The sequence below is a fragment of the Chinchilla lanigera genome, unplaced genomic scaffold (genome assembly GCF_000276665.1).
Source record: "Chinchilla lanigera isolate Chin_1 unplaced genomic scaffold, ChiLan1.0 scaffold00007, whole genome shotgun sequence".
Taxonomy (NCBI): Eukaryota; Metazoa; Chordata; class Mammalia; order Rodentia; family Chinchillidae; genus Chinchilla; species Chinchilla lanigera.
Window position 1 is genome coordinate 24038487 of NW_004955408.1, and position 27031 is coordinate 24065517.

General features: G+C 36.7%; 1 protein-coding gene across 4 annotated transcripts in view; it reads left to right on the forward strand.

Moving 5' to 3' along the window:
* The window catches only part of Ranbp17 (RAN binding protein 17), a 315493-nt gene that overhangs the window by 260986 nt on the left and 27476 nt on the right, over nt 1-27031 (forward strand). For all 4 annotated transcript variants that reach the window (XM_005376323.1, XM_005376325.1, XM_005376324.1 and 1 more), the window contains 3 exons: nt 11547-11761; nt 13842-13980; nt 26130-26296. In XM_005376323.1, coding sequence (XP_005376380.1) covers nt 11547-11761; nt 13842-13980; nt 26130-26296 — 521 coding nt within the window. The remainder of the gene's footprint in view (nt 1-11546; nt 11762-13841; nt 13981-26129; nt 26297-27031) is intronic.

Here is a 27031-nt window from a genome sequence, read left to right on the forward strand (position 1 = left end):
GATTTAGGCCATAAATTTAGAAAGATAGGAGGGAGCCGATTAATGAAATAACATCAGAATCAAGGTAAAGAATTACAGCTTTATCCTGTTTTAAAATAAATTGTGTTGTATATGTATATGTAAATATATATTTTTAAGGTATCAACATCATATTATAGCATTTATATAGAGAATAAAAAGTTACCATAGTGAAGCAAATTAATATTCATCATCTTATAGTTACATCTGTGGGGTGGGAGAAAGGCTAAAGTCTGACTTAGCATAAATCCCAAATATAATAAAATTTTATGAGTATAGCCACCTGTACATTAGATGGCTAGTGTTATTGTTTATATCTAGATGTCCCCCAAAACATCATCCAGTCCTAGGTGGGGCCTTTGGAAGGTGATTGGATTATAGAGGCATTTTGGCTGGCTTGCTGTTAAGGGGTATGTGGTCCAAGGAGGCAGGCACTTCACTGTGGGCACGACTCAGAAGGTTGTACCTCTCTTCGCGGTTCCTCTCTTGACTCTGCTTCCTAGACTGCATGGCCTGAGCAACTTTCTTCCACCAGTCCCTTCCACCGTGCTGCTTCTACCTAGAGCCAGCTAGTTTCAGTGCAAGGACTGAAACTACTTAAACATGAGCCAAAATAAATCTTTCCTGTAAGTTGCAGGTATTGGCTATTTTGTCCCAGCAAGGAGAAAAATAACCCAGAGAGCTAATTTGTTTGTCCCTCATATCTGCTATTTTGCATCCTCTGACCTACATCTCCCCGTTTCCTCCCACTCCCATCACCCCTGATAAATGCTGTTTTCTCTGTCTCAGTTTATTTCAAATGTTTTTGGTTCCACACGTAAGTGAGCTCATGCTGTATTTATCTTCCTATATCCTGTCCTGTTTCATCATTAGCATCACGCGCTCCATACTCATCCTTGTTGTGGCAGAAGGCAAGACCTCATTCTGTTTTAGGCTGAACAGTATCCTATTGTATGTACATGTACCACTGACTCCCTTATCTACTTATCCCATCAACAGACACAGGTTGTTTCCATATTAGTCAGCTTTCTTTTTTTGTTTGTTTGGTTTTTTTCTGGTACCGGGAACCGAACTCACGACCTTGCGCTTGCCAGGCAGGCGCTGTGCCGCTGAGCTAAATCCCTAGCCCCCTAGTCAGCTTTCTTGTTGCTAAGAACACAGTACCTGACACAACTTGAGGAAGAAGTTTAATTTGGCTCATAATTTCAGAGGATTCAATTCATTGCTGGCCGGCAAAAACATCATAGAAGGGCAAGGCAAAGCAAATGCTTAGTTCATGGTGGCCAGGACATAGAGCGGGAGAACAGTACCACAGAGGAGGGACTGACCATATGTACTATCCAAAGTCACACTTCCAGGACACACCCAGATACACCAAGAAGCATGTTTTACTAATCCGCTCTGCAGCCCCCAAGCCAATCAGGTTGACATAATGAAGCTTACCCATCATACATATCTTGGCTATTGTGAATAATACTTCAGTGAGCATAGAAATGACATGTCTCCAGGAGGTGGTGATTTTACTATATTTCCTTTGGGTATCTCCTCAGAAGAGGGCTCGATGGAGCATGCTAGTTTTGTTTTAAATTTTGTTAGAAACCTCCATATTGTTTTTAATAAAGGATGTATCAGTTTCATTCCCACTAACAGTATGTTGGGAGTTCCTTTTTCTCGGTACCTTGCCAACATTTGTTATCTTTTGACTTTTTGATAAAAGCAAAAGGTTTGTTCACAAGTTCAAGGTGTGTGAGGTGGTATCTCTTATTAGATTTGCATTTCTCTGAGGATTTATGATGTTGAACACCATTTCATATACCTGTTGGTCATTTTTAATGTCTTCTTTTTTTCCACTGTTGAGTAAGTTTGGGGGGTTTTTGATTGGTTGAGGGTTTTTTTGGTTTTGGTTTTGGTTTTTAACTTTGAGACAGGGTCTTGCTAAGTTGCCCAGACTTGGCTCGAACTTGCGATCTTTCTGCCTCAGCCTGCCAGAATCCTGAGATTACGGGCATCTACTACCATGTCTGGCTACATGGATTCTTTATAAACTTCGAACATTAACTCCTTACCAGATATTTAGTTTGTAATATTTTTCCCAATGTGTATGCTGCCTCTTATTTTGTTTCCTTTGCTGTGCAGAAGCTTTATGGTTAAATATAGTCCAGTTTATTTTTGCTTTTGTGGCCTGAAATTTTGGTGTGATATCCAAAAAAAATCATGCCAATATGCAGAAACATTTCTTTTCCTCCATGTAGGGTTCTATAAGTTTATAGTTTCTTGCCTGTATAGAAAAGACCTATATTTAGGTCTTTTCTCCATTTTTACTTGATTTTTATGTATGGTATAAGATAAAAAAAAATCCAGCTTAATTTTTTTGCATATAGAAAGCCAGGTTTTGGCATAGGGATATAGCTCAGTGACACAGTGCCTGCCTGGCAAACACAAGGTCCTGAGTTCAATTCCCAGTATCAAAAAAAAAGCCAGGTTTCTCAGCACCAGTTATTGAACAGAAAAACTGTTCTCCATTTCATCCTCTTGGTGCCGTTGTCAAAAATTAATTAAGCATATGTACTTGGATCTATTTCTGGGTATTGTGTTTTTTTCCACCAGTCTATGCGTCTGTTTTTGTGCTAGTGCCACGCTGTTTGATTACTATAGCTTTGTAATTTTAAGTCAGGATATGTGTTGCCTCACAGTTGGTTTTTCTTTCTCAGAGTGGTTTTGGCTATTTGAAATCTTTTATGATTCCATATGGATCTCAATAATTATATTTTCTGTATCTGTCAGGAATATCATTGAGATTTTGCTAAGTACTACATTGAATCTGTCTATTGCTTTGGTTAGTGTGAACATTTTAAGAATATTAGTTCTTTAATCCATAAGCATGTGATATCTTTCCATGTACTTGTGTTTTCTTCAGCTTTTTCCATCAATATTTTATAATTTTCAGGGTATAAATCTTTCAACTTTGTAAAGAAATATTTCTTTAAGGAAAATACAAAATGATTTTAATCAAAGTCATCATATTTGTATTTTTGTATAAATAGAATCACTTCAGTAGTGGGTGTGTTGAGTGAACTGTCTGATGAAAAGGTAGAAGAGAAAGGAACAAAATTAGTCATTTAAATTAGCATTCCATTTTAAGAATAATTTATATCGACTCTCCCTTCCTTATCTCAACATTATTCTCTCCTACATGATAATGTAGTTTTATAAAATTTCTGCTATCACACAAGAGACACCAGTTCTTAGGACTTACAGGACCATATTTGTTTTATATCAAATAATACTCAAAAATACAGATACTTTCCTTGCCATTGTCAAACCATCATTTTCATTAATGTTCAGTCTAGAACATGACTTGCTCCAACACCTAGTTCCATTATTTGCTTCTGAGATCACTCAAAAAGTGGTTGTGGTTGGCCATGGTGGCACATGCCTGTCATCCCAGCTACTTGGGAGGCTGAAGCAAAAGGTTTGTTCACAAGTTCAAGGCCAGGCTGTGTAACTTAAGGAATATTGTAAAAATGTAAAAAAGGCTTGGGATGTAGCTCATTGTTGCTTGGGCTCAATTTAAAAACAAACAAATAAACATACATGCATGGCAGTGGCTGACTGAGAGACTAGGTAATCCAAAGAAGTAGGTCTTGGAAGTTACCACTGAAAAATTGTGCATTTCATTGAAATCGCATTCGACTAGTAAGAAAAACCATAGGATAATTTAAAGATGAATCCTATAAGCCCTAAGTACTAGGACTTACTTCACTTCCTGTTTTCTTGCCGTTGCTTAGTAGGCTCCACGGAGAAGCAAGAACCATAAAAAAATGTCCACACTCTAAAAACCCATATTTTTATTTTCCTTCTAAGGAAAAAGCCCAAGAATAGTGACTATATAAAGATCTTTGGTGTCATATTATGCATAATTAGAAAAATTGAAAAATATATGAAGAATATATTAATACAACAGAATACTTGCAACCATTAAAAACCAAAAAAAGTTATTGGAAATTATTCTGAAAGTTTTGAAACAAAATTATATCAGTGCTGAGTTCCATTTTCTTTGTCACTAACTTAGACTATGATGTTAGGGAAGACACATGATCCCAGCAATATAGAACCTCTGAAAATACAGCCTGGCATCCACTTGGACTGTCAAATCTCTTTCTATCATATCTTCCTGTTTTCACTTCAACAATAAATATATCTCTTTTTTTGCCTTTTTTTCTAATTATAAAACAACACACTCAGAGGATGAAGATATAGCTCAGTGGTAGAGTTGAGGCCCTGTGTTCAATCCCTAACACCATAAAACAAACGACAGTATGTTTGTGGTGGGGTCCAGCAATTTGTCTGTAGAAAGTGAAAAGTCCCTCATTATGCCATGATGCAAAGATAACCATTGTTAACAGTTTAGTGTATATGTGTCCTTTCATGCTTTTTATGTATTCATGTACACTTATTTTTCTAAAAGTAATGTCATAATATACTGGCTCTTCTATAATTTACTGGGGTTTTTTACTTATATCATGGCTCTTGTTCCATGCTAATATATAAATTTTCATCTTTTTGAATAGCTGCAAAGTATTCTATTTTATGGTTATACTATCGTTTATTACTTACCTTTTACTGAACATCTAATCTTTCATTATTTTGCACATTGTTTCAGTCAGTAACTTTCTGCATTTACCTTTGAGAGTGTTATTCATTCTTTCAACAAGTATATAGTAACAGCAGCAGGTGCTAGTCCAGGTCTTGCATCAGTGGGCAAAAAGAATTGTCTAGTAGCTGGAAGGTAACAAGTGCTTTTGGTGGGGGGTGGGGGGGTAGAGTAAAGAATATCTAGGTACCAGGGACTGAAGCAATAGGAGCTTTGATCATCTTTTGTGGGGGTGAAAAATGGTGCATCCACTTGGGAATTCAGCAGTTTCTTACAAAACTAACATACTTTTACTATACAATCCAGCCATTCTGCTCCTTGGGATTTATCCAGAGGAATTGAAAACTTATGTCCATGCAAAATCCTGCACACAGATGTTTGCAGAAGCTTTACTCACAACTGCCAAAATTTGAAAGCAACCAAGATTCAATAGGTGAATCCATAAACCATGGTACCACCATATATGGATATAGAATTTTATCCGGTGCTACAGAGAAAATGAGCTGTCAAGCCAGGAAAAAACATGGAGGGAGCTAGGCATGGTGTAATCCCAGCACTTGAGAGGCTGAGGCAAGAAGATTGCTAGGTCAAGGCCAGCCTTTACTGAATAATAAGACCCTGTCTCAGGGAAAAAAAAAAAAAAAAAAGAAAGAGGAGGAGGGGGAGGAAGAAGAAGAGGAGGAAGAATGTTAGTTGCCTGTTACTAAGTGAAGCCAATCTACAAAAGCCACAAAACTATATGATTTAACTATATGACATTCTGGGTAAAGAAAAACTATGGAGATACTACAAAGATCAGGAGTTAGAAGAAAAGAAAAATAATAGGCAGAGCACAGAGCATTTTTAGAACAGGGAAATTATACAATAATATAATGGTGAATACATATCATTGTGCATTTGTCTGAACTCTAAGATGTACAACACCAGGAGTAAACCCTACACCAAGAATAATGCATTTTTTGTGATAATGTGTTAGTGTAAGTTCCTCAGTTTTAACAAATATTTCACTCTAGTGGGGGATGGTACCAGGAAGGGAGATTATGCATATGTGGGAATAGGGAGAGTATGGTGGAGAATGCCCGTATCTTTCAGTTTTCTTTTGATCCTAGAACTCTTTTTTTAAAAAGTTTTTGAAAATATGCCAGGGTTTGTGAACATGTAGAATTGTAGAAATAAGCTTCATTGAGATGACATTTAAGCATACTTTCATGAAATATACTTCCAGAAAGTAATCACGTGGCTCTCCTGAGGAGGAACATTCCAGACTAAGGGGATAGCAAGTTTTAGTGTCCTAAAGCAGGAACATATCTGGCATGAACATTTTAAGCAGAAGAATGACATGGTGTAACTTAAGTTTTGAAACGATTCCACTAGCTGCTTTATAGGACTGTAAGCAATTAAAGCTACAAGGAAAGATATCAGATAAGACAATATTGCAATAATAAGCAAAGTTTGATACTGGCTTTGACCAAGGTAATAGCAGTTGGAGTGTCCAGAAGTGTCTGAACTCCAGATGTATTTTGAAGGGAAAGCAAATCCAGTTTTTTGATGGGTTAGATGAACAGTATGAGAGAAAAAGTGTAATCAGGCAATTTTGGCATAATAGAAGAAAGATGGAGTTGCTGCCACCTGAGATAAGGAGGCTGAGATGGGGAGGGGTGAGAAACTCAGTAGTCCTGTTTTGATCATTTTGAGCTTGAGATATTGATTACACAGCCAAGTACAGATGTCAGATGTGGATTTGAATATATGAGTCTGGAGTTTGGAAAATAGGTCTAGACTAGAGAAACTAATATGGAAGTCATTGGCTGTTCAATGGTACTTAAAGCTGCAGAACTAGATAAGATGACTGGGGGAGAAGGGAGGAGACAGGATGAATGGGAATACTGTATAGAAGAAGACTTGAGTTTGAGCCCTGGTATACTCCAGTATTAGGAGTTAATGGAAAAGAGGAAGAACCAACATAGGAGAGTTAAGAAAGCTAACGCTGAAGTAGGGGGAAACCATGACAAACAAGGTGGTCACCTGTGTCGAAAGCTGCCAGTGAATCGAGATGAAGCCTGAGAGTACCATTGAGCAATGAGACAGTTGTTCGTAACCTTGAAAAGAACACTGTGACTAGAGTGGGCATAAAAAAGCATGAAAAGTGAAGACAGTGAATACCAACTTGCTTTTGAATTTTTTAACAAAAGGGAGCAATATTGAGCAGAGGAAGTAGACCAAGAAAAAGTCTGTTACCTTTTCCTTTTCATGGAAGAGATGATAGCGTGCCTTACATTCTGATGAAGATTATCTAAAAGTAACCCCCAAAAAGCCATTGCATAAGAGAGAATGGGGACATGTTTGGTGCTTTGGCTTTAAGCATGTAAGAGATGGGACTAGTTGAACAAAGTATTGGCTTTGGCAGAAAGGAATAGTGTATGCGAGTGCAGATGCCAGTAGAAGAGATAGATGTGACAGTGGGTGTTTAAAACTAGAGCATATTCCCAGAAAGAGAGCTACAATCTTTTGTATTTTAATAAATATTAGTAATGCCCTCTAAAATAATTCTACTGATTTTATACACCCAACAATTTGCTTAATTTTCTGCATCCTTGTCAATCCTACATTGTTCCAATCTTGTAGTGTGAAAGGGAAACTTTTATTCTCTTCCAGTCTTCACAGCTTCTGTTCTATCCCGAACCATTTATGTCTAGCCCTTTTCTGACTTACAGAAAGACAAGGGCAGGTTGAGTGACCTGAAGTAAAGAAATGTCAGCAAGCTTGCAGTTCTTTTCCCATAATTATTCTGATGCTGTATGAAGACATTCAACCTATAGAGCTGTCAGCTAAATATCAAGTTCACTTTAGAATTTTAGAGATTAAAGATAGAAAAGAAAAGGTAAATTAGCGGAACAGATTGCTTCCTAACCCAGGAAGCAAAATTGTTAGTACTGTTAGTTCTACCTGGTGCAAGATGCTACTGTAGTATATCTTACCTCTTGCACCTTTTTTCTAAGTGCTCTTTGGAGGCACGGAAAACTGATAGGATGTGGGGTAAACAACCAAACTACAGCATACACACACCCCCGCCGCTTGCCTAATCTCTATTCAACAGAGTAAATGTAGTTGAAAAATTATGTACATGAAAGGCATGAAAGAGAAGTGACATTATTCTGAACACACCCCCAGCTCATCTCCCCTGCTTTTCTGGGTTTTAGTTCCTCCAAGTCTATGGAGAAAAAATGAACCCCCAGTACTGGATATGGTCATAGTTGACATTTCTTGAGCACTGTGTTGGTTACCATGGGTGAGCAGTTTACAAACGCTATCTCCTTTCTGCCTCATAAGAGCCTGATGAGTTATGGGTGTTATTATCCTCACTTTGTAGATAAAGAAACAGTGACTTACAGAGGTGAATAATCTGCTCAGATACCCAAGTAGTATAGAAGGGGCTAGGAAAGGGCTAGGATTAAAACCAGGTCAGTATGACTCAAAAGCCCACACTGTTGATCACTTCCTTATTTAGCATGTGTTTATCTTCAGTTAGAAAATTATCTTGTTCTTCAGTTGAGACCTGTGAGTTAAGGCCCTACCCCTTTGGCTATCGGGAGTCTCTTTAAAGAAGAGGACATCTAGCAGTCAGTCAGCACAGGGAAGACAGGTAGTCTTGGAAGACAAAGAGTATTTTAAAAGTAAATAAAGCTGAAAGTTCATCTCAGAAAAACAGAGATTTTACATCTTTCTGTATATATCCTTCTCTGAATCTAGATCTTCAGAGTTGTCTGGCAAGGTACTTCTGAGTTGTAGAAGCTAATAGCAGAAACAAAAGGCATCTTGATAAAGGAGAGAGAACAGGGGTTAAGAAGCAAAAACTCAAACACTTAATATAAGCTAATAATGACCAAAATATTTTCATGAGCCAAATGATTAAGATCTATGTGGAGGACCACCTAGGTGACTGTCCTTAAAAGTGGAGCAATTGCCTCCATTTTGGCTGAGACTGATCCCTCATGTATGTATTCCCCATGGGGAAACAGAAGGAAGGTCACTGTACCTATAGAAACCTTGAAAATCCTATCTACCTGCTAGATTTTACACTTTTTGAAGGTAGGGTGTCTAATTTCAGAAAGTTTGGTGGTCTAGTACCTATGGAACAGAGCTGAATTGGTGTGAATAATTGATGACTTAGCCAGTCCTTCTCTTTCCCAGTCTTTAATAGACATCATGGACTGCTAGGCATTTGAGTAAAACGAGATATGGTTTCCCATTTTTAACATATTATTCTACTATTATAAAGTCATAATAACATACTAATCACTGTTTTAATTCATATCTGTTAATATATGGCAAGACAAAAGGTAAGGCATGCCAAATTGCAGCGTTAACATAGAGATAACAAATATAATCCTAAATAATGTTTTTTAACAATAGGTTTTTCATTCCTTTACAATCAAAATGTTTCCCATCACAGTTCTTAGTCTGCCTATTAAATATTTTGCTCCAGAATATAGGATCTCTACTTCCACCATAAGGGCATCAGTATAAAATGGCCCCCAAAGTTTGCTCTTTTTGACCCTGGCCACCACAACAAACTGTGTGAACCACCTCCCCCTTCCAAATTACCCTGGTTCTTTCTATCGCATGTACGTAGTGCTGTTCTTTCTTGAAAAATGGAAAGAGGGAAAATGTTTACCTTGCTTTAAATTTATTTTGAGACAAAGGTTAAAAAAAAGAAAAGAAAAAGAAACAGTGGTTGAGAGCTTCCCTCTTCGGTAGTACCCTACTTCCTTAGACAGCCCCTCAAATGTCTGCACTTAATCTACCCGGTGTATGCTTTCCCTGCAAGGCCACCTCAGGAACTGCAACTCTTCCTCCAAACACAGCCTACCCCAGCAAAGTTAATCTTTTCATCTGTTCCCGTCTTTGCATACCTCTTGGTAGCATTTGTCATAGTGTATGGAATTATTTACAATATTTACAAATCTTTCAGTCAGAATAAACTCCTTCAGAGTGAGATTTTTTTACTCATTTGTTCATCTCCCAGCACTTCATGTAAAATAGCTGTTGAATAAAAGCTGTCATACTGGATTAAATCTTTATGGAACTGCTGTTATCTCTGTGAGGTAAGTTAGAATAAGAGTATGAAAGAGAGTACACAATTTGGTATTGAGTGAATTCCAAGTATACTAGTGCTCTAGACAGTGGTTTTATTTTCAGATGTGTATATTACAAGCAAAGTCACATGGGATTCTAAGGCTCCACAGAGGAAGTGTATGGAAGTGTTTTAATAAGGCGAAGGAGGGAAAGGAAACTTTCAATAGTGTTTCATGCTCTTCTGGAGTCCTCGTCCTTCAAATCCTCTAAGTACACATGTGCTTAACCATGATGTGTATATTAAGCAGGATTCAAACAGGGAAAAGAAGCAATGTGATATTTATGGAATAGAGATTATTTTAGAAGTCAGACCTTCTACAATTTGGAGTGAAGATGGGCAAATGGATCCAAAGGTTCAGGAGAAAAAAAATCACTGATCAGCCCTCCTCTAATAATGGCATGGTTAGGTTACAGGGAAATCTAGAAGCTAGGTGCATCTAACTGCTGGAGTTGGGACCATGAAAGGATGGACAGTGAGAAGATAGAAGTCAGTAGAGTGCTGTTGCTTCATTCATCAAATGGTTGGGGGTGGACTGAGAGTCACTGGTCAGCAAGACTGGTAATTCTGGAACAGAACAGGGAAGAACCAAGGAAAAACTGGAAGCAGCAACATTTCTGCTTCTTCACAAAACACTTTTAATCCCAGCTTTCAGAAAGTCATGGCAGCTATTTCACTTCCACCTTTAAATCTCACACAAATTTCTCTTTTGGCCAGTTCTACTCATAATCATACAGGGAATGGGTTCTGGAAAATTTAATTCTTGTTCAACCAGGTTAGCACAGAACAAACCACAATATTTGTCTTAAGTTTTATAAATTGAATTTAATTTTAATTCTGAAAGCAGTGCTCACTTGAACAGGAAAAGGTAAAACAAAGAAATAGAATGATTTTTTTTCCACAAAAACCATTCTTAGATTTTCCCTAACAAACCTTAGTAGCACACATTTCAGAAACAAAAATTATTGTAAATGCTAAGTACTGCAGAAAATGTTAAAAGTTATTGTATATACATTTCTTTGTGGGGGGGGGGATTTTTCCGGTACCAGGAACCAAACTCATGACCTTGCGCTTGCCATGCAGGCGCTGTGCTGCTGAGCTAAATTCCCAGCCCCCATATATTCATTTCTTTGTCTTCTCTTTGATGGCCATCGTAGAATTTAGGTATATATTTTAAAGCAGTCATCTTTTGAGGTTTTCTGAAGAAAGATCCAAGGAGAAAAAGGACGTAATATTTAATTTTATATCATATAACTCGCCTATCTGAACACAAAGTTACTCAAGATCAAGTTCCTATAAGAAAGTTGAAAATTTACCCAGAACCTAGAATAATTTCATCCTAGGTTATCTTCTTCTCTGGCTTACTTGGTTATTTTAGCCTGCTTTTTAAAAACTTTTTATTGAAGCAAGAACATCTGAATTAAAGTACAAAAAGTAAACTACTCTTGAGTGGTATTCAATGATTTTTCACATATCTATGTATATATCAATGTAATCACAATCCAGATGAAACTGTAGAACTTTTCCAGTACCCTTGATTGATTTTCCTTGGGCCCTCTGTTCTTCCCAGGTAAATGCCTTACATATTTATATTTTGTCATTACAGTAGGTGGTTCAGTTTTTGGAACAATACTGGAAGGAATTGAATTAAATTGAAAATGTTAAATACTGTGGCTCATAACTGCTTTAAATTACATCTACTTTATGTCACTTTCTCTTTCTGCTTTTGCCCTAAAACAGGTAATCAGATCCTGTCCCTTGGGAGCCTCTCAAAAGATCAGATTTATCCAATGAAACTCAAGGGCATCTCCATCTGCTATTCAGCTCTCAAATCTGCCTTATGTGGAAATTATGTCAGCTTTGGCGTCTTCAAGTTGTACAGGGACAACCATTTTGACAATGTACTCCAGGCCTTTGTCAAGATGCTGCTGTCAGTGTCCCACAGCGACTTGCTAGTAAGCACTCATATACCTTGGAAGTCTTTGTGTGAAACATGAAGTAACACCACCACAGGCCTGGAATTGTTATAATGAAGCCTAGGGATTTAGAATATCACAGAATATTTTGTATTGTAAGACAGCATACTTGATTTACCTTACCAGATTTGTGATGTGTTTATATAATTAAATGTGCAGGTTAAAAAGCCAGAGCTACCACCTATGATGAGTTGGTCATCCAGTGCTCCAGGTTCTGCATATGGAAGAAATGTAATTAACAGTTTCAACTAATTACTCACAAATAGTCATGATTCAAAAAATCCTGTTTTTCCTAAAGCAAGAAATAGGTGTTATCTGTATTTTCTCTTTCCTTTCATTCTACTCTTGACTTTTCCTGCTATTTGATTTTATTTTCCATTAAAATTCTGGTGTGGTGGATACAGTAGCAAACTGAAAGTTGAACCTGATGTGTAGACTGCCACTTAGTAAGCATTAAGTTGAACTAATGACCTTGGTATTTCTTTATGCCATACCTTTATAATGAATGGGTTAAACTAAGTGATCTCTAGATCAGTTATCTACTGTACTGTGTAGTTTCTACAATGTTAGTAGTCTTGAAACTTTGAAGCCCGTCTGAATCATCTGAGGTGCTTGTTGGAAATTCAAATTTTCTAGCTCCTTGACTGGCCTGTGTCATCAGACTTTTTAGAAACATCTCTCCCAAATTACATATAATGAACTAGTGTATGCCCAGTGTGGCTACAGTAATTATTGGGTAATCTAGCCAAATTTAACCCCAGGTTAGTTCCGACTTTCCCATTTTCTCCCATCTCAAAGTTGCAAGTATGATCTGATGGGCCTTCGTTGATGCCTGTATGAGGGTGTTCCACAACCTTCTAATGGACTAGTGTATCCTCTTCCTCCCCATTCTCAGCTAGTCTTTCTAGAATGGCATCTCAGACCAAAGTTGTTAACCCTCCTTCTGCCTGTGTAACAGAAATTACAAAGTAGAAACTTGAGTCTTATCAGCTACATGTTACAGCCACCTCATAAAAGGGACTCTTCACTACAGTTGAAGTTCACCAAGAAAACTAATGTCATTCCAAGAATTTTTCTCCCTCCTTTAATAGTCAAGCAAACCTCCAATTCAGTAATTCTCAAAACCAAGGGTATACAAGACTCTGTTTAGCATATATATTGAAAATGCACATTTTGGGGCCTTGCTCCGGAGCTTTTCATTTAGTCAGTGTGGCGTGGGGCGATTGCATTTTTAACAAGCAGCCCAAGTGATTCTTGTGGAGGTAGTGTTATCTCACTTTAAGAAATGCTACTCTGGCTTCTAAGTTTTATGCTTGATATTGGCTTGGTTTGCATTTAAAACTTTCCAGGTATCGGTTTTGTACATTTATCTTTTGCCTGTATCTTTTTCCAGGTATCTTTTTTATACATTTATCTTTTAGCTGTAAATAGTAAATATTAAGCCATTACCAAGTAACGATTTAGTTAGATGGGTTGGCATTGTATAAATTTATCAGACTATAGTGTCAAATCTTATACCATTGCAGATTTTTTAATTAAATAAAATACAGCCAGGCATGGTGGCACACGCCTGTAATCCCAGCACTTGGGAGGCTGGGGCAGGAGGATCACCATGAGTTCATAGTCAGCCTGGGCTCTATAGTGAGTTCAGGACCAACATGAACTACATAGTGACACCCTGTCTAAAAAAAAAAAAAAAAAGCAGCTACCTACCCACTCTTAAGCACTTTTCATTGGTAACAGTGTTCTAGTTCACAAAAATAATTAAATCTTGTAGATGCAAAGATTTTACATGTATTCAGGTGTCAGCCATGTAGGGTAAAATTGAAATAATGTATTATGCTGTAGCTTCAAATTAAGGTTTCTAGAGATCAAGAGGTTCCTATTAGAACCCCTTTAAATGTTGAACTGGGAATTATGGCATTTGTTTATATATTTATTGATTTTGTATTGAAGTAAGTTTGCAATCTCTAATATTACGAATGTTTATTTCCACTAGACTATCACATCTTATTCTTCGCTGTGGCTTAACATTCGGTGTACTTTACTTGTGTTGCAGCAATATCGGAAGTTGAGCCAGTCTTATTACCCTCTCCTGGAATGTCTCACCCAAGACCACATGAGCTTCATCGCCAATTTAGAGCCTGCTGTGCTCCTGTATGTTCTCACCTCTATGTCAGAGGGACTCACGAGTCTTGGTAAGGATCATGGGGGCCTTTGTTTCTATAGGGAAAACTTGACTGATTGTATCTCTTACTGTTTGTATTTATTGAGACTGATCTACAAAGAAGAAAGATATTATAAACCAAATGGAAAGATTATTTTATGACTGGCGTTTCAAGTGGGAAATGCATTTTTTTCTTAAGTTGACACAGTTTTACTTTTAACCAGACTTATTGAAGTGTAATTTATATACAATAAAATTCTCTAATTTTTAGGGAACAGTTTAGTGAGCCCTGACATATGGTTGCACAATCATGATCACAACCAATGTAGAACACTGTGACTACTGCAAACAACTTGCATGTGGCCCCTTCAGATCAATTTCTTCTCACTACCTTGTCTCTACTTTCTCTATGTCTCTTGTAGAATTTCCTGTAAGAGTTGAAGTTATTTGTATTTGGTCTTTTCATTAAACATAATGCCTTTGAGATTTATTCATGTTGTTTTACAAGTCAGTTACTCTATTTCCTTCTATTGCTGATTATTATTCCATTGTATGAATTACCATAGTTTGTTTATCCATTCACCAGCTGGATGACATTGGGTTTGTCTCCATTACTTCACTGTTTCGAATATGGCCACTATGAACGTTCATGTAGAAGTCTTTACTTAACTTCGTTGTTTTTCTTGAGTAAACACCTAGAAGTAGGACTTCCAGGTTATATGCTAAGTTTTCTTGGTTTGGGTTTTTTTGCTTTTTTGGTTTTGGTTTTGTTTGCCACACTGGAAATTGAATCCAAGACCTTGTGCATACTAAGCAAGTGATCTGCAACTGAACTACATCCCAGCCCTTCGTTTTTTGAGGTGGGTCTTACTAAGTTTCTCAGACTGGCCTTGAATTTGTGACCTTTCTGCTTCAGCGTACATACTAGCTGAGACTGCAGGTAATACCACCTCATTCAGTTGCTAAGTGTACTTTTAACATTTTAAGAAAAGAGCATAACCCCAGCGTGACCATACTATTTTGTTCCAGCACTGTAGGAGGGTTCCAGTTGCTCCTTACCTTCATTAACACTTGCTATTAGTCTTTTTATTATTAGTAGTCCATCTCTATGTGAATGAAATCTCTTCATGGTTTTAATTTTCACTCCACTAATGAATACTGATTTGATGATCTAGTCATGCTTATTTGCCATTCTTGTCTCTTCTTGATGAGGTATTCAAATCTTTTACTCATATTTTAAGTGGGTTTGTTTATTTTGTTGCCTAGTTGTAAGAGCTGCTATACATTCTGGATACAATCTCTTGTCAACTACATGTTTTGCAATTATGTTTCAGCCCTCATCTTTGTATTTTTCTGACAGTGTCCTCTGAAGAGGGAAATTTTTAATTTAATTAATTGTTACAGTTTACATTTCGGGGACAATCTAAGAAATCTTTGCTTAGCCCAAAGCCATGAAGGTTTCTTTCGTGTTTCCTTCTAGAAGTTTTACAGCTTAACTCTAATGTTTAAATCTGTCACCCATTTTGACCTGGGCATACTGGTGCACTCCTGGGCTATATAGTAAGTTCAAGGCCAACGTGGACTACAGAGCAAGACCTTATCTCAGAAAACTAAAAAAAAACAAAAAATAAATGAAAGTCTATGATCCATGTTAATTTAATTTTTATATACAGTGTGAGGTAAAGACTTAAATTCTTTATCATATGGGTATTTCTAATGCATTTTATTGAAGAATATCCTTTACCTATCTGATTACTTTATACCAGTAGTTTAGGTCTTAATTTTATAGTAACTCTTAAAATATAATAGTATAGCTCTTTACTGTAGTTTTTCTCTTTTAAAATTTATCTTGGCTACTCTGAATCTTTTGCCTTTTTATAGAAATTTTAGAATCAACATGAGTTTATTTTATTTTCAAAAAAAAGAGTAGGGGAATTTTTATTAGAACTGTGTTGAATCTCTAGCTCAATGTATGGCTAGTGAACATACAAAAATATTTAGTGTTCAGTTCCCAAAAACTGTATCTGTCCCTACTCATTTAGAAATTCCTTAACTTTTCTCAACACCATCTTTATAGTGCTGAATTTGAGTGTTATATATATTTTATTTATAAAATGAATATTCCACAGGTATATGCTATTGTTAATGGTATCTTTAAATTTCCTCTAGACTTATTTAATACAGTACTTAATGTTTTGTATAATGAATTTATGCCCTGCAACACTTCTAAACTCATTAATTTAGTAGCTCTTGGGAGATTTCTTAAAATACTCTGCAGAGATTATTGGCCGATAAAGAAATTTTACCTCATTCTTTCCGATCTGTATGTCTTTTTTTCTTGACTGAACACACTTGCTAGAACCTGGAAAACAATACTTGAATAGAAGTGAGTAATAGCACTTGGGAGGCTGAGGCAGGAGGATTACCACTAGTTCGAGGCCAGCCTCGGCTACAAAGTGAGTTCCAAGGCCAGCCTGAACTGCATAGTGAGACCCTGTCTCAAAAAGACCAGAGGTGGAAAAAAAAGAAGTGAGTGAGCATAGGAAACATTTTTTTCCTACCAATGTTAGGGGAAAACCATTCAGGATAATGTTAGGTTTTTCATCAATGCTTTTTATCCTGTTGAAAAAATTTCCTTTATTTTTATTTTTCTAAGAATATTGTCATGAAAGAGTATTAAACTGTATCTAATGCTTTTCATCAAATGACATGATCATTTATTTTTTCCTTTTTCACTTGTTAATCCATCACGTTAATGTTAATGATTATATTGAAGGATATTCAAATGTTGAACCAGCCTTGCATTCCACACTTGGTTATGTTGCATTATCTTTCTATATTACTGGATTCAATTTGCTAAACTTTGAGACAGATTTTTTTATTTTTGTTCATGATAGACACTGATGTCAGCTTTTATATAGTTTTCTGTTCGCATAACCTTACCATGTTTTAGTGTCAGTCTGTTGTCTTCATAAGATGACCTAAGAAATGTTTCCTCCTCTGTTTTCTCCAAAAGTTTGTATATAATCATTATTAATTTTTCCTTAACTGTTTGACAAAATTTCCCAGTGAAACCATCAGAGATAGAGTTTTGTTTGCCATTTTTTTAAACAAGTAAAATTTCTTTAGTAGTTATACACCTATTCCAGCTGTTACATCTTAAGTATGTTTGGTTCTTTATCTCCTTACAGGAATATATCCATTTCATCTGAAGTCCCTATAACATTATTGATACAAAATTGTTCATAATTGTTATTCAATTTTACTTATATAGGTGCTATAGAGAAGTTTCGTCTTTCATCTGAGAGTCATTGAGTTCAAATATATGATCTTCCTGCCTTAGTTTCCCAGAGCGATGGGATTACAGTTATGTGCCACAATGCTGAGCCTCTTTTTGGGCTGTTTGTTTTTTCTTCTCGATCATTCTGGCTATAGTTCATCAGTTTTATTACAGAGAACTATTTTCCATTTTCAATGATTTTTCTGTTTTTTATTTCACTGATTTCAAATGTGATCATTTCCTTCTGTTTATTTTGCTTTTTCTAGTTTTTTTAAGATAGACTTTTAAATCATTTAGATCTTTCTTCTTTTTTAATATATGTATTTTAATACTTTAAGTACTACTATAGCTATATCTCATTTAGATTACTTTGTTTTTATTTTCAGTCCAGTTCAAAAATATTTTCTGATTGCCTTACTGATTTTTTTTCTGACCAATAGGTTGTTACTGAGAATCATTTTGTTTAATTTCCAAACATTTGAAAATATTCTAGACACCATTCTGTAGTTGAGTCTTGCTTTATTCCATTGTATCATAGAATAAATAGGATGTTTTTTATGCCTTTTAAATTTTTTCAGACTTTTCTGTGGTCCCAACAATGGTAAATATAGACTTGAATATGTACACCATTGTTAGGAAGAGTGTCCCAAAAGTGTCAATCTAGTTACTTGATGATGTTTAGATATTCTGTGTTCTGGGTGGTTGACTGGTTGCTATCTTCTTTTTCTGTGAATTACCAAGAGAAAAGTGCTGAAGTGTCTAACTATATTTATAGGTTTGTCTTACATTTTCTTTCAGTTTTAGCAGGTTCTGTATCAAATATTTCAAAACTCTGTTATTGAGCACATTAAATTTAGAAATGTTCTGTTCTTTGATGGACTTATCCTTTTATCATTATAAATGATCCGCTTTATCTCTGGTAGTATTTATTTCTCTGAAATTTTTGTCTGAGTCCTTCACCAGCTCTTTTTATTAATGTTACCTCTTTTTCCACCCTTTACTTTTAAAAAGCTATCCATATAAGGACACCTTGATCGCTTGCAGACAGCATGTATTTTGTGTTGGTGCTGTAACAAATTTCTAGAAGTTCAATGCCTTGAAACAAAAGAACATCTTATAGTTTTGTAAGTCACAAGTCCAACATGGGTCTCACTGAGCTAAAACCAGTGTGTCAGCAGTGATGCATTTGGTTCTAAGAGCTGTAGGAATGAATTCATTTTTTGCCTTTCTAGCTTCTAAGAATCACCTACTTTCCTTGGTTTGTGGCCCTTTCTCCATCTTGGAAGGCAATGTTGTACTTCTCTGAGCATTTCTTCCACAGACACATCTTCCTTTGACTCAATTTTAAGGACTGTTAGGTTTACATTAGGCTCTCCTAGGTAATACAGGATAATCTCCTTATTGTACAGTCAACTGATTAGCAACCTTTTTTTTTTTCAGTACCAGGAATCAAACTCATGACCTTGCACTTGCCAGGCAGGCACAGTGCCGCTGAGCTATATCCCCAGCCTAATCCCATCTGTAACCTTAATTCCACCGCCAAGTAGGCTAACATTCACAGTTTTGGAGAATTAGACTATGAACATTTTCCAACACAGTGTATAGTTTTTGTTATTGTTGTTGTTGTTGTTTTGGGGGTTTTTTTTTGCCTTTTTGAGACAGGGTTTTACTATGCAGTTCAGGCAGGCCTTGAACTGGCAATGATCCTCCTGTGTCAGCCTCCCAAGTGCTGGGATTACAGGCATGTGCCACCACTCCCATCTTCACAGTATATAGTTTAAATAAGGCTTTTATGCCAAATCTGATTATCTCTGCCTTCTACATAGTGTTTAAACCATTTAGTGTAACTAGCAGTTTATGTGGGTTTAAATCTATAATATTGCCATTAATTTTATCTTTATTCTATCTGGTCTTCATTCTTTTTGTCCTTTTGGCATTCAAATAGTTTGAATTAGCTAAATGTTTTTTATTAGTCCATCTTATATCTCTTATGGCCTTATTAGCCATGCCTCTTTATTTTTCATTGGTGTTCTAGGTGTTTAAAAATCTACATCTTTAAACAATATTATCATGGTTTACTTTTGAATAATCACAGTCTCCCTCTCTCCAGTGTGTTTCTTCTGGAATGATAGTTATGTATGTGATATGTACACCTTGAGTTTAACCTACAACTCACTGGTGCTCTGGAAGGATTTTGTTTGTTTTCTTGTTGTTTTGCTTTTGTTTTTCCTCTCTGTGCTTCATTTTGAGTAGTTCTTATAACTATATCTCAAATTCACTAATCTCTTTTTCTATAATTAGTTTATTAATCCATTTTTTTTCCACTTTAGGCATTGTATTTTTATTCCCTAGAAATTCCATCTTGGTCTTTTGTTTAAAGAGAGGGTGATCTCACTTTGTTGTTAAGGTGGGCCTGAATTCCTAGAGTGAAGCAATCCTCCAGATTATCTGGGACCACAAGCATGTACTATTGTACCCAGCTTCAGGTTTTCATTTTTTAATATCTTTCATATTCTCCTCAAATTCATATATTTATCTTTAACCTTTATCATATTTTAAGATTTATAACAGCTGTTTTAAAGTCCTTTTTACCAAAGTCATCTCTGGATCTGTTTCTGTTGATTTATTTTTCTCTTTTTTATGGGTCCTATTTTTCATTTTCCGTGCCATGTGATATTTTATTAGATACTAGACACTGTGAATTTGATATTGTTGAGTGTTGGATTGTTTTGTTTTGTTTTGTTTTTTGTTTTTTTGTTTTTTATTTTTTCCTGGTACCAGGAACCAAACTCGCAACGTTGCATTTGCCAGGTAGGCACTGTGCCGCTGAGCTAAATCCCCAGCCCCTGAGTGTTGGATTTTGATTTTTTTAAAGATTTTGTTCTGTCTTGCAGGTAAGTAACTTTTGGATCAGTTTGACTCACTGGAGAACAAACGACAGCCTTTGCTTTGGAGTCCAGGAGCTCCACTCCTAAGGTGTGACCCCTGTGAAGACACTGCATTGCTCTATGCAATATGAAGTTACTCCACAAACTAGTCTCAGCTTTTTGTAATCTTTAAGAATTATTTGGCCTACTGCTTTTCAACCTTGGGGAGTTTCTTCCCACATTTGCACGGGTAATTGTTCAGACAAACATGGGAAAGGACTCCCTTACTGATCTCTAGAGTTTTCTCCTGTAGGTCCCACACTTCAGCACTGTGTACCACTAGTTCTGGCTGCCTCAGCCTCCCTAATTCCAGTGTTTCTCTTTGACTCAATGAGACCACTTTGTTTGAGTTTCTCTTCTTGGCCTGCTTCCTAGAAAATGCTTTGGGCAGTAAACTTCAGCAACTGTAGCTATTACCTCATTTATTTCCCTTCTCTCTGGTTTAATAGTCCTATGCTGCTTGTTGTGCAATAATTGAAAACCGTTATTTCATATATTTGTCCTGTTTTTTAGTTGTTTATGGCAGGAGGGCAAATTCTTATAGCAGTTAATCCTTCATGGGCAGAAACAAAAGTCTTGTTTTTTATTATTACAGTTTAGCCTGACATTCTTTTATCTCACATCAAAGTAATACTGAAGATTTTGAATTAGTTGCAATCTGCTATGTTGTTCTCAAAGTGTGGTATTAGTCCGGCTTGGAATCTACATTTTTAGCAAGGCTCTTAAGGGAGACTTGACAGAGTAGCATTGTGGAGGGAATTTGGAAGTCACATTTAAGTCTCAGTGCTTCCTTATTAAGAGTGTGTTATGGACATATCCCACATGCCTGATTCTGTCATAAGTGTCTCATCTGGAGTCATTTCATTCTCAAAACCATCCTTCATACTAAAAGTGGGTGAAGTGCTCTGGGAGCAGTGTTTGTCCTTATTTCCTACTGGACTATAAGTTTCTGAAAGACAGGAACAGTGTCTTGACCACTGCCTTATTCTTAGTTTCTGGTAAATAATAAGTGCTCACTAAATATTTATTGAATATTTGAATATTGAATATTGAGTTAACTAGGTGATATTATTTTCATTGTGTGGAGATAAGCTTTGACTGAAAAAAGTGAAATAATTCCCCGAAGATCACACAACTAAAAGTATCTGATCCAGGAGTCTTTCCATTCTTCACCATACCTCCTGCTAGATCTTCCTAATAAAGATTGCAATTTTGACAGCTGGGTATGGTAGAAATTATTTTCTTTGTATTTCTGAGTTTTTAAACACGTGTGTAAATTGGCACACACATTGGATGCCTCTGGTGAACTGTTTAAGAAACACTGTTTAGAATTTTGAAAGTAGCTTGGATTTTTTCTATCCTGACAATGATACATTGGCAAAGAGACTTGGGGTGTGTGTGGCGGGGGTGGGTTTGCTAGAAGTAGTCTCGATTCAACTAGAACCTCAAAGTAAAAACGAAAAAAATCTGAGGGAGACAGAAAAGTTGAATCAGTAATTGAGCAGTGACTTGCCTAATATTCTAAAAATTAATTAACATTCTTAGTTTCTGACTATCTTTCTATCACCCACTGCCCCCCATACTCTTGTAGAGACCAATCCTACAGCTTACAAAAAGCCTCTCTTATTAAGTTCTCACCTCACTCATTCAGTAATTAATCAGTGTCCACATACTAAGTACCAAGTACTATTCCAGACCTTAGCAGTACTGAAACAAGACCATCCCTGCTTACATGAATACTTATGTTTTAGTAAGGAGAGATAAACAAAAACTGAAGAAACAAACACATACCTTGGAAAACACCAGGTTATGGTAAGTGCTAAACACAGAATTAAAATGGAGTACTGCATGAAGTGATTAAGTGTGGCTATTTCTGAAGAAGTGATCAGGTAATATTTCTGAAGATGAGTCATGGCAGGGATAGGGGTGCAGTCCTAGCAGGAGGGAAGGATAGCACAGCAGCCTAAACACGGGAAGGTTAGACTGAGGAGTATAGCTCAGTGGTAGAGTGCTTGTGGAGGAAAAGTGAGGATAAGCAAATGACCAGATCTTTTCCCATGAAAGCTGCTATTAATAAAATGTATATAATGAATAAAAATGACCATGTTCTTACTTTGAACACATTCTTGAATTGCGTGGAATATATGACATGAATGTAATATGAGAGTAAATCATTCCAGAAATACTGAAAACTTAAGAGATCTTATATGTTAGTTTTTCCCACCACAATGATAGATGAGAGCTATGAATTAGTATAGACTGTCAGCCTCAGTGTGTCTAAACGGGAAGTGAAAAAGGAAAAGGCTATTGTGTCATAGGTACTGTGTTACAGTTTCTACCTACTAAATCTCATTAATGTTTCACGATTTGTTATGAAGTAGGTGGTATTTAGCACATTTTACAACACTGCTGTTAAAGCTTAGGAAAGTCAAACATCTTAAACATACACCCATCCCCAAAATTGCTACACCTCCCCCATAGGCCTTTTGACTCAAAAATTGCCCTTTGTACTGTATTTTTCCAAGACCTTCATCCTCCTTTCTGCTATGGGGAGAAGCTTTGAGCTGAAGCCAAATTTCAATTCAGCCCCATTTCCGTTCTTCCTCTCAGTTAAGCAACTCTTTCCTACATGGTTAACTTTTCAGAGCAGCTTTTGGTGATGGGTCTTAGTAAGCAGGAGGGCTATTAATGATGCATGTGCTTCCTGTGGAGACCAGTTGCAAGAGAAAAGAAGCACTTGATTGTTTTCAATGCCAAATAAGAAGTTGCTAGAAAACACCAAGTACCTAATAGACTTAAAAATCACTTCCAAAATGTTTTTAAATTATGAATGTATTACTTTCCAAAATGTCCTAACACCCGAAGTAGGACAAAATTTGAAAACTCGTATGACCCCTGCCCATTGTTTTATGTCACTATTTGGATCTCACACAATAGCTAGAGCTGCAGATAAGAAAAGCCAATAATAATACATAGTCTTCAGCACTATTCATTCTGTTTTTGACCAAATACCCTTTGATCCTTATCACTCCACACTTTTAAATCTAGCTGGGAATAACATTTATCTTTTTTCAAAACCCCCAACCATAAATCAGCTGTAATGGAAGCTCTTCTTGCTTTTATTACAAGGGTATTTGTTCAACCTTTGAGTCTAAAGTGTTTACCTGGCTTTTTCGCAGCTGACTCAGTGGATTGGAACCTTTTAATGCAACCTGCGTGGCCTGTGGTCACCAAATCTATCTATGTGAAGTCTTTAAAATTTTTGTATGATTGATTACATATTGCTCTTTACTGGTGCAGGGAACAACTTCTGTTTCCTGCTTGCTTTTGTAGATGTTAAGTTATTTAATCTGTTTACTTTCATGATTGGGACTTCAAACATAGAAATGTGAAGAAAAAAGAGAAGTAACCACACTCAGCAAAATGGTGTTTGACTCTTAGGCGTAGGCCCAGGCCTATGCTACCTCCAGAGTTATAAAACAAAACTCCCTTTTCTACAAAGCAACCCAGCTAGTGGGAAGAAATAAAAAGTAAATGAACAAATTAATTGATCAACTTCCACACTTTAGGAAAAAATAAAACGCACCTTGTTAAAAGTTACATACCCGCCCCCAGTTTTCCAAAACTGTTGTCCATGCCTGTCTTTTAGACCTTCCCTCAGCCCCTCAGCCCTCATGATCCTGTGTCAGCTACCACTGTTTTGTCTGTGTTTTAGAACTTGCCCCACAGCCTCCTTTCTATTTCCCATGATGTATCTCTGTACGTGATGTGAGAGTTTTAGAACTGCAGTGTCATACTGTTGCGAGGTATTATTCCTAAACATAGCTCAAGACCTTCTCCAGACAGCTGTCTCAGATTAGCTTCAGCTACCCATTCTTTACTTAATTAGCTAATATCTCGTGTCTCTGTTAGATGTATATGGGTCTGGACACTCTCAGACATGAACAAGATAAGAAACTATTCCTTTACAAAGTTTATAGTCTACGTCCCAGCCCTATTTTCTGGGTCTATTTCTCTTCTGAGTCTACTGTATTTACCATTCTTAATTATTTCTCTTAATACTCAAGAATTCCTAGGGACTGTGTCAAAATACATATTACCCAAGAATAAATATGGACAGTGTGCTGCTATACTCAAAATCATGGAGTTTGGGTAAACTACTTAATTCCTGAATTTTAGTGTTGTTTCTCTCTCCCTCTTTCCCTCTCTCCATTTCTCTCTCCTCCATACTAAGAAAATGCTCCACCACTGAGCTGCATACACAGCCCTTAGTTTTCTTATTTTAAAAATGCAAATGTTACCTAATATACTATGCAGTTGTTAAAAGTGAATGACATTATCATTTTAGGATATAAAGAGGATATAAATGGTTGCTCTTTCTGTCAGTAACTTGCTTCAGAAACATTCAGTAACACGTCTGTCAGTTTTCAAATTCAGTGTAAGTATATAAGCCCACTTTCAGATGCCATCAAGGCCCCCAACCTACTTTGCCAGCCTTCTCTTTATGACTCTTCTACACATTCTCCCACTCAGACCAAGAGCTCTACTCTTTGAATGTACCCTCTTTTTTGCCATAAAAGCAAACTGCTATAACTGCAATATCTTAAGTGCCCATTGTGTTTTAGAATGAATTTAATAGTGATGTTTGTCGTAATACCTACTTTTAACTTAGTGATTCAGAATACAGATCCACAGTCCAACTTTTTATTTTCTTACCATGGCTGTCCAATGTTCTAGCTATGTGTCACTGAATAAAACGTTTAATCTATCTAGTTTCAGTGTCCTCACCTGAAAATGACTATAATAATAGTAACTATTATGGCATTGTTGCAGGGATTAAAAATTATGATCTGTAATGCACTTAACATAGTGACTAACAGAGTGGCTGGGGATTTAGCTCAGTGGCACAGTGCCTGCCTGGCAAGCGCAAGGTCATGTGTTCGATCCCCGGTACCAGAAAAAAAAAAATAAAATAAAATTTAAAAAAGTAACTAACAGAGTAAGTTCTCAGTACGTATCAGCCATTTTTCGCCATTTTTCTTGCTGATGGACATATTTTCTTCTCACTCAATTCTGCAAGTTCTTTTCTAAATTCTGAAAAAGAAAAAAAATGCCAAAAAAGAAAAATAGCTCTTTCATAGTAATAACACAGCAAGTGATTGAAAACTATAGAACTTCAAATCAGAGCTGTCTTGCTCCAAAATCTATGCCTTTCCTTTAATACTATACTGCCTTATGCTAATTTCTGTACCTGAAAAATTACCTTTTTTTTATATATATATACAAGTTCTCACTGTACTTAGCCTGGCCTTGAACACACGGTGAGGCCCAGGCTGCCTTTGAATTTACAGTCTTCCTGCTTTAGCCTCCCGATGGTGGGATTATAGGTGTTCATCACCTCGCCCAGTGAAAAATATCCTCTCTTCAGAGTAAATGAAATAATCTTTCTAAGCTTGGCATGGCATGTGGTCACCAAATCTATATTAGGGGCTACCTATTTTACCAAACTCTCCTTTGACCTCCATCTAACTGTGATCTCTCCCTCAAAATTCCCACAGCAGTGTATTACTCATTTTTATATAGCACTGCACTGTAGTAACCTGTATAATAAACCATGGGCCCTTTGATACCAGGGTGGGAGATGGACCCACTTCCCTTGAAGCAGAGCCCAGTGTACTAAGTTGATTCCTAATGAGCAGTTACTTGTATTGAACAGAAGTAGAAGTTGCTACAATCTCAAATGGACCAGTTTACTCAAGGAATCATTTTCTTGCTAGCATGTCTGTATGCCAGACCCTATAGTAGACACTGGATTTACAGAGAGAAACAAGGCAATATTCCTACCCTCAAGGATGATACATTGGTGGAAGTGCTTTGAAACCAGATGGTAATTCTTTTTTAATGGAGACATGATAGTCAAATGAAGCAAACACTTCAGTAATGCAAATGAATTCTTATTTATTGTTTGTACAGATACAGTTGTCTCCTCCAGCTGCTGTACCAGTTTAGACTACATCGTCACCTACCTCTTCAAGCACATAGCAAAAGAGGGCAAGAAGCCACTTCGATGCAGAGAGGCTACCCAGGCTGGTCAGAGACTATTACATTTTATGCAGCAAAACCCAGATGTCCTGCAGCAGGTAACCTAGCTTTAGAAACAGAATGCCCCAGAAACCACCCAGGTCTCTGAACATCTCTACAACTCTCTTGCTAAGACTCTTTAATAGTTATTTTCTACAAGTATTTCCCCTGAAGTGGGATAGCACACTGGCCCCAGCATTACCCACCCTCAAGAAATCCCACTGCTATCTGTCTCTTCTCAGTGAGGTTAGGATTTTAAAACAGAATAGTTCTTCCAGAAGCCTGAGAAAAAGTATGGCAAACCTGGAACTAAAAACAGGTCAATCTCTGACGTCTTTCCTGTAGTCTCTGATAATGCCATCATAGGTTTGCCTTGTGAGTACACAGATGTCCTGGGACACTACCATTTCCTGGGCTTCTAGACTTTGCCAGGAAATTTGCTAGGAACTGTCCATCATAGTATAGTTAGTATCATTCTCAATGTAAGCTGAGGAATCACAGTTCAAACAGATGAGCTAATATTCCCAGGAACATTTAATTAACTAGTAAGTAATAAAGCCACAGATTCTTTATTTTCAAGTGTGGGTTAGGTCCACATTTAATACTATTTTTTAAAAACTGCAGCAGTATGCATAAAAGTAAGTAGACTTGCTAAGAATATTTTTCCAAAAGAAAAATACCATTTGTGGATTTACCATCACTATGGTATTTCTACTTCCACTAAATTTGTAAAATGGTCTGTTTATACAGTTTTTAGTGGTTTTTTCTCTTTCTTCTGTGTGTGTGTGTGTGTG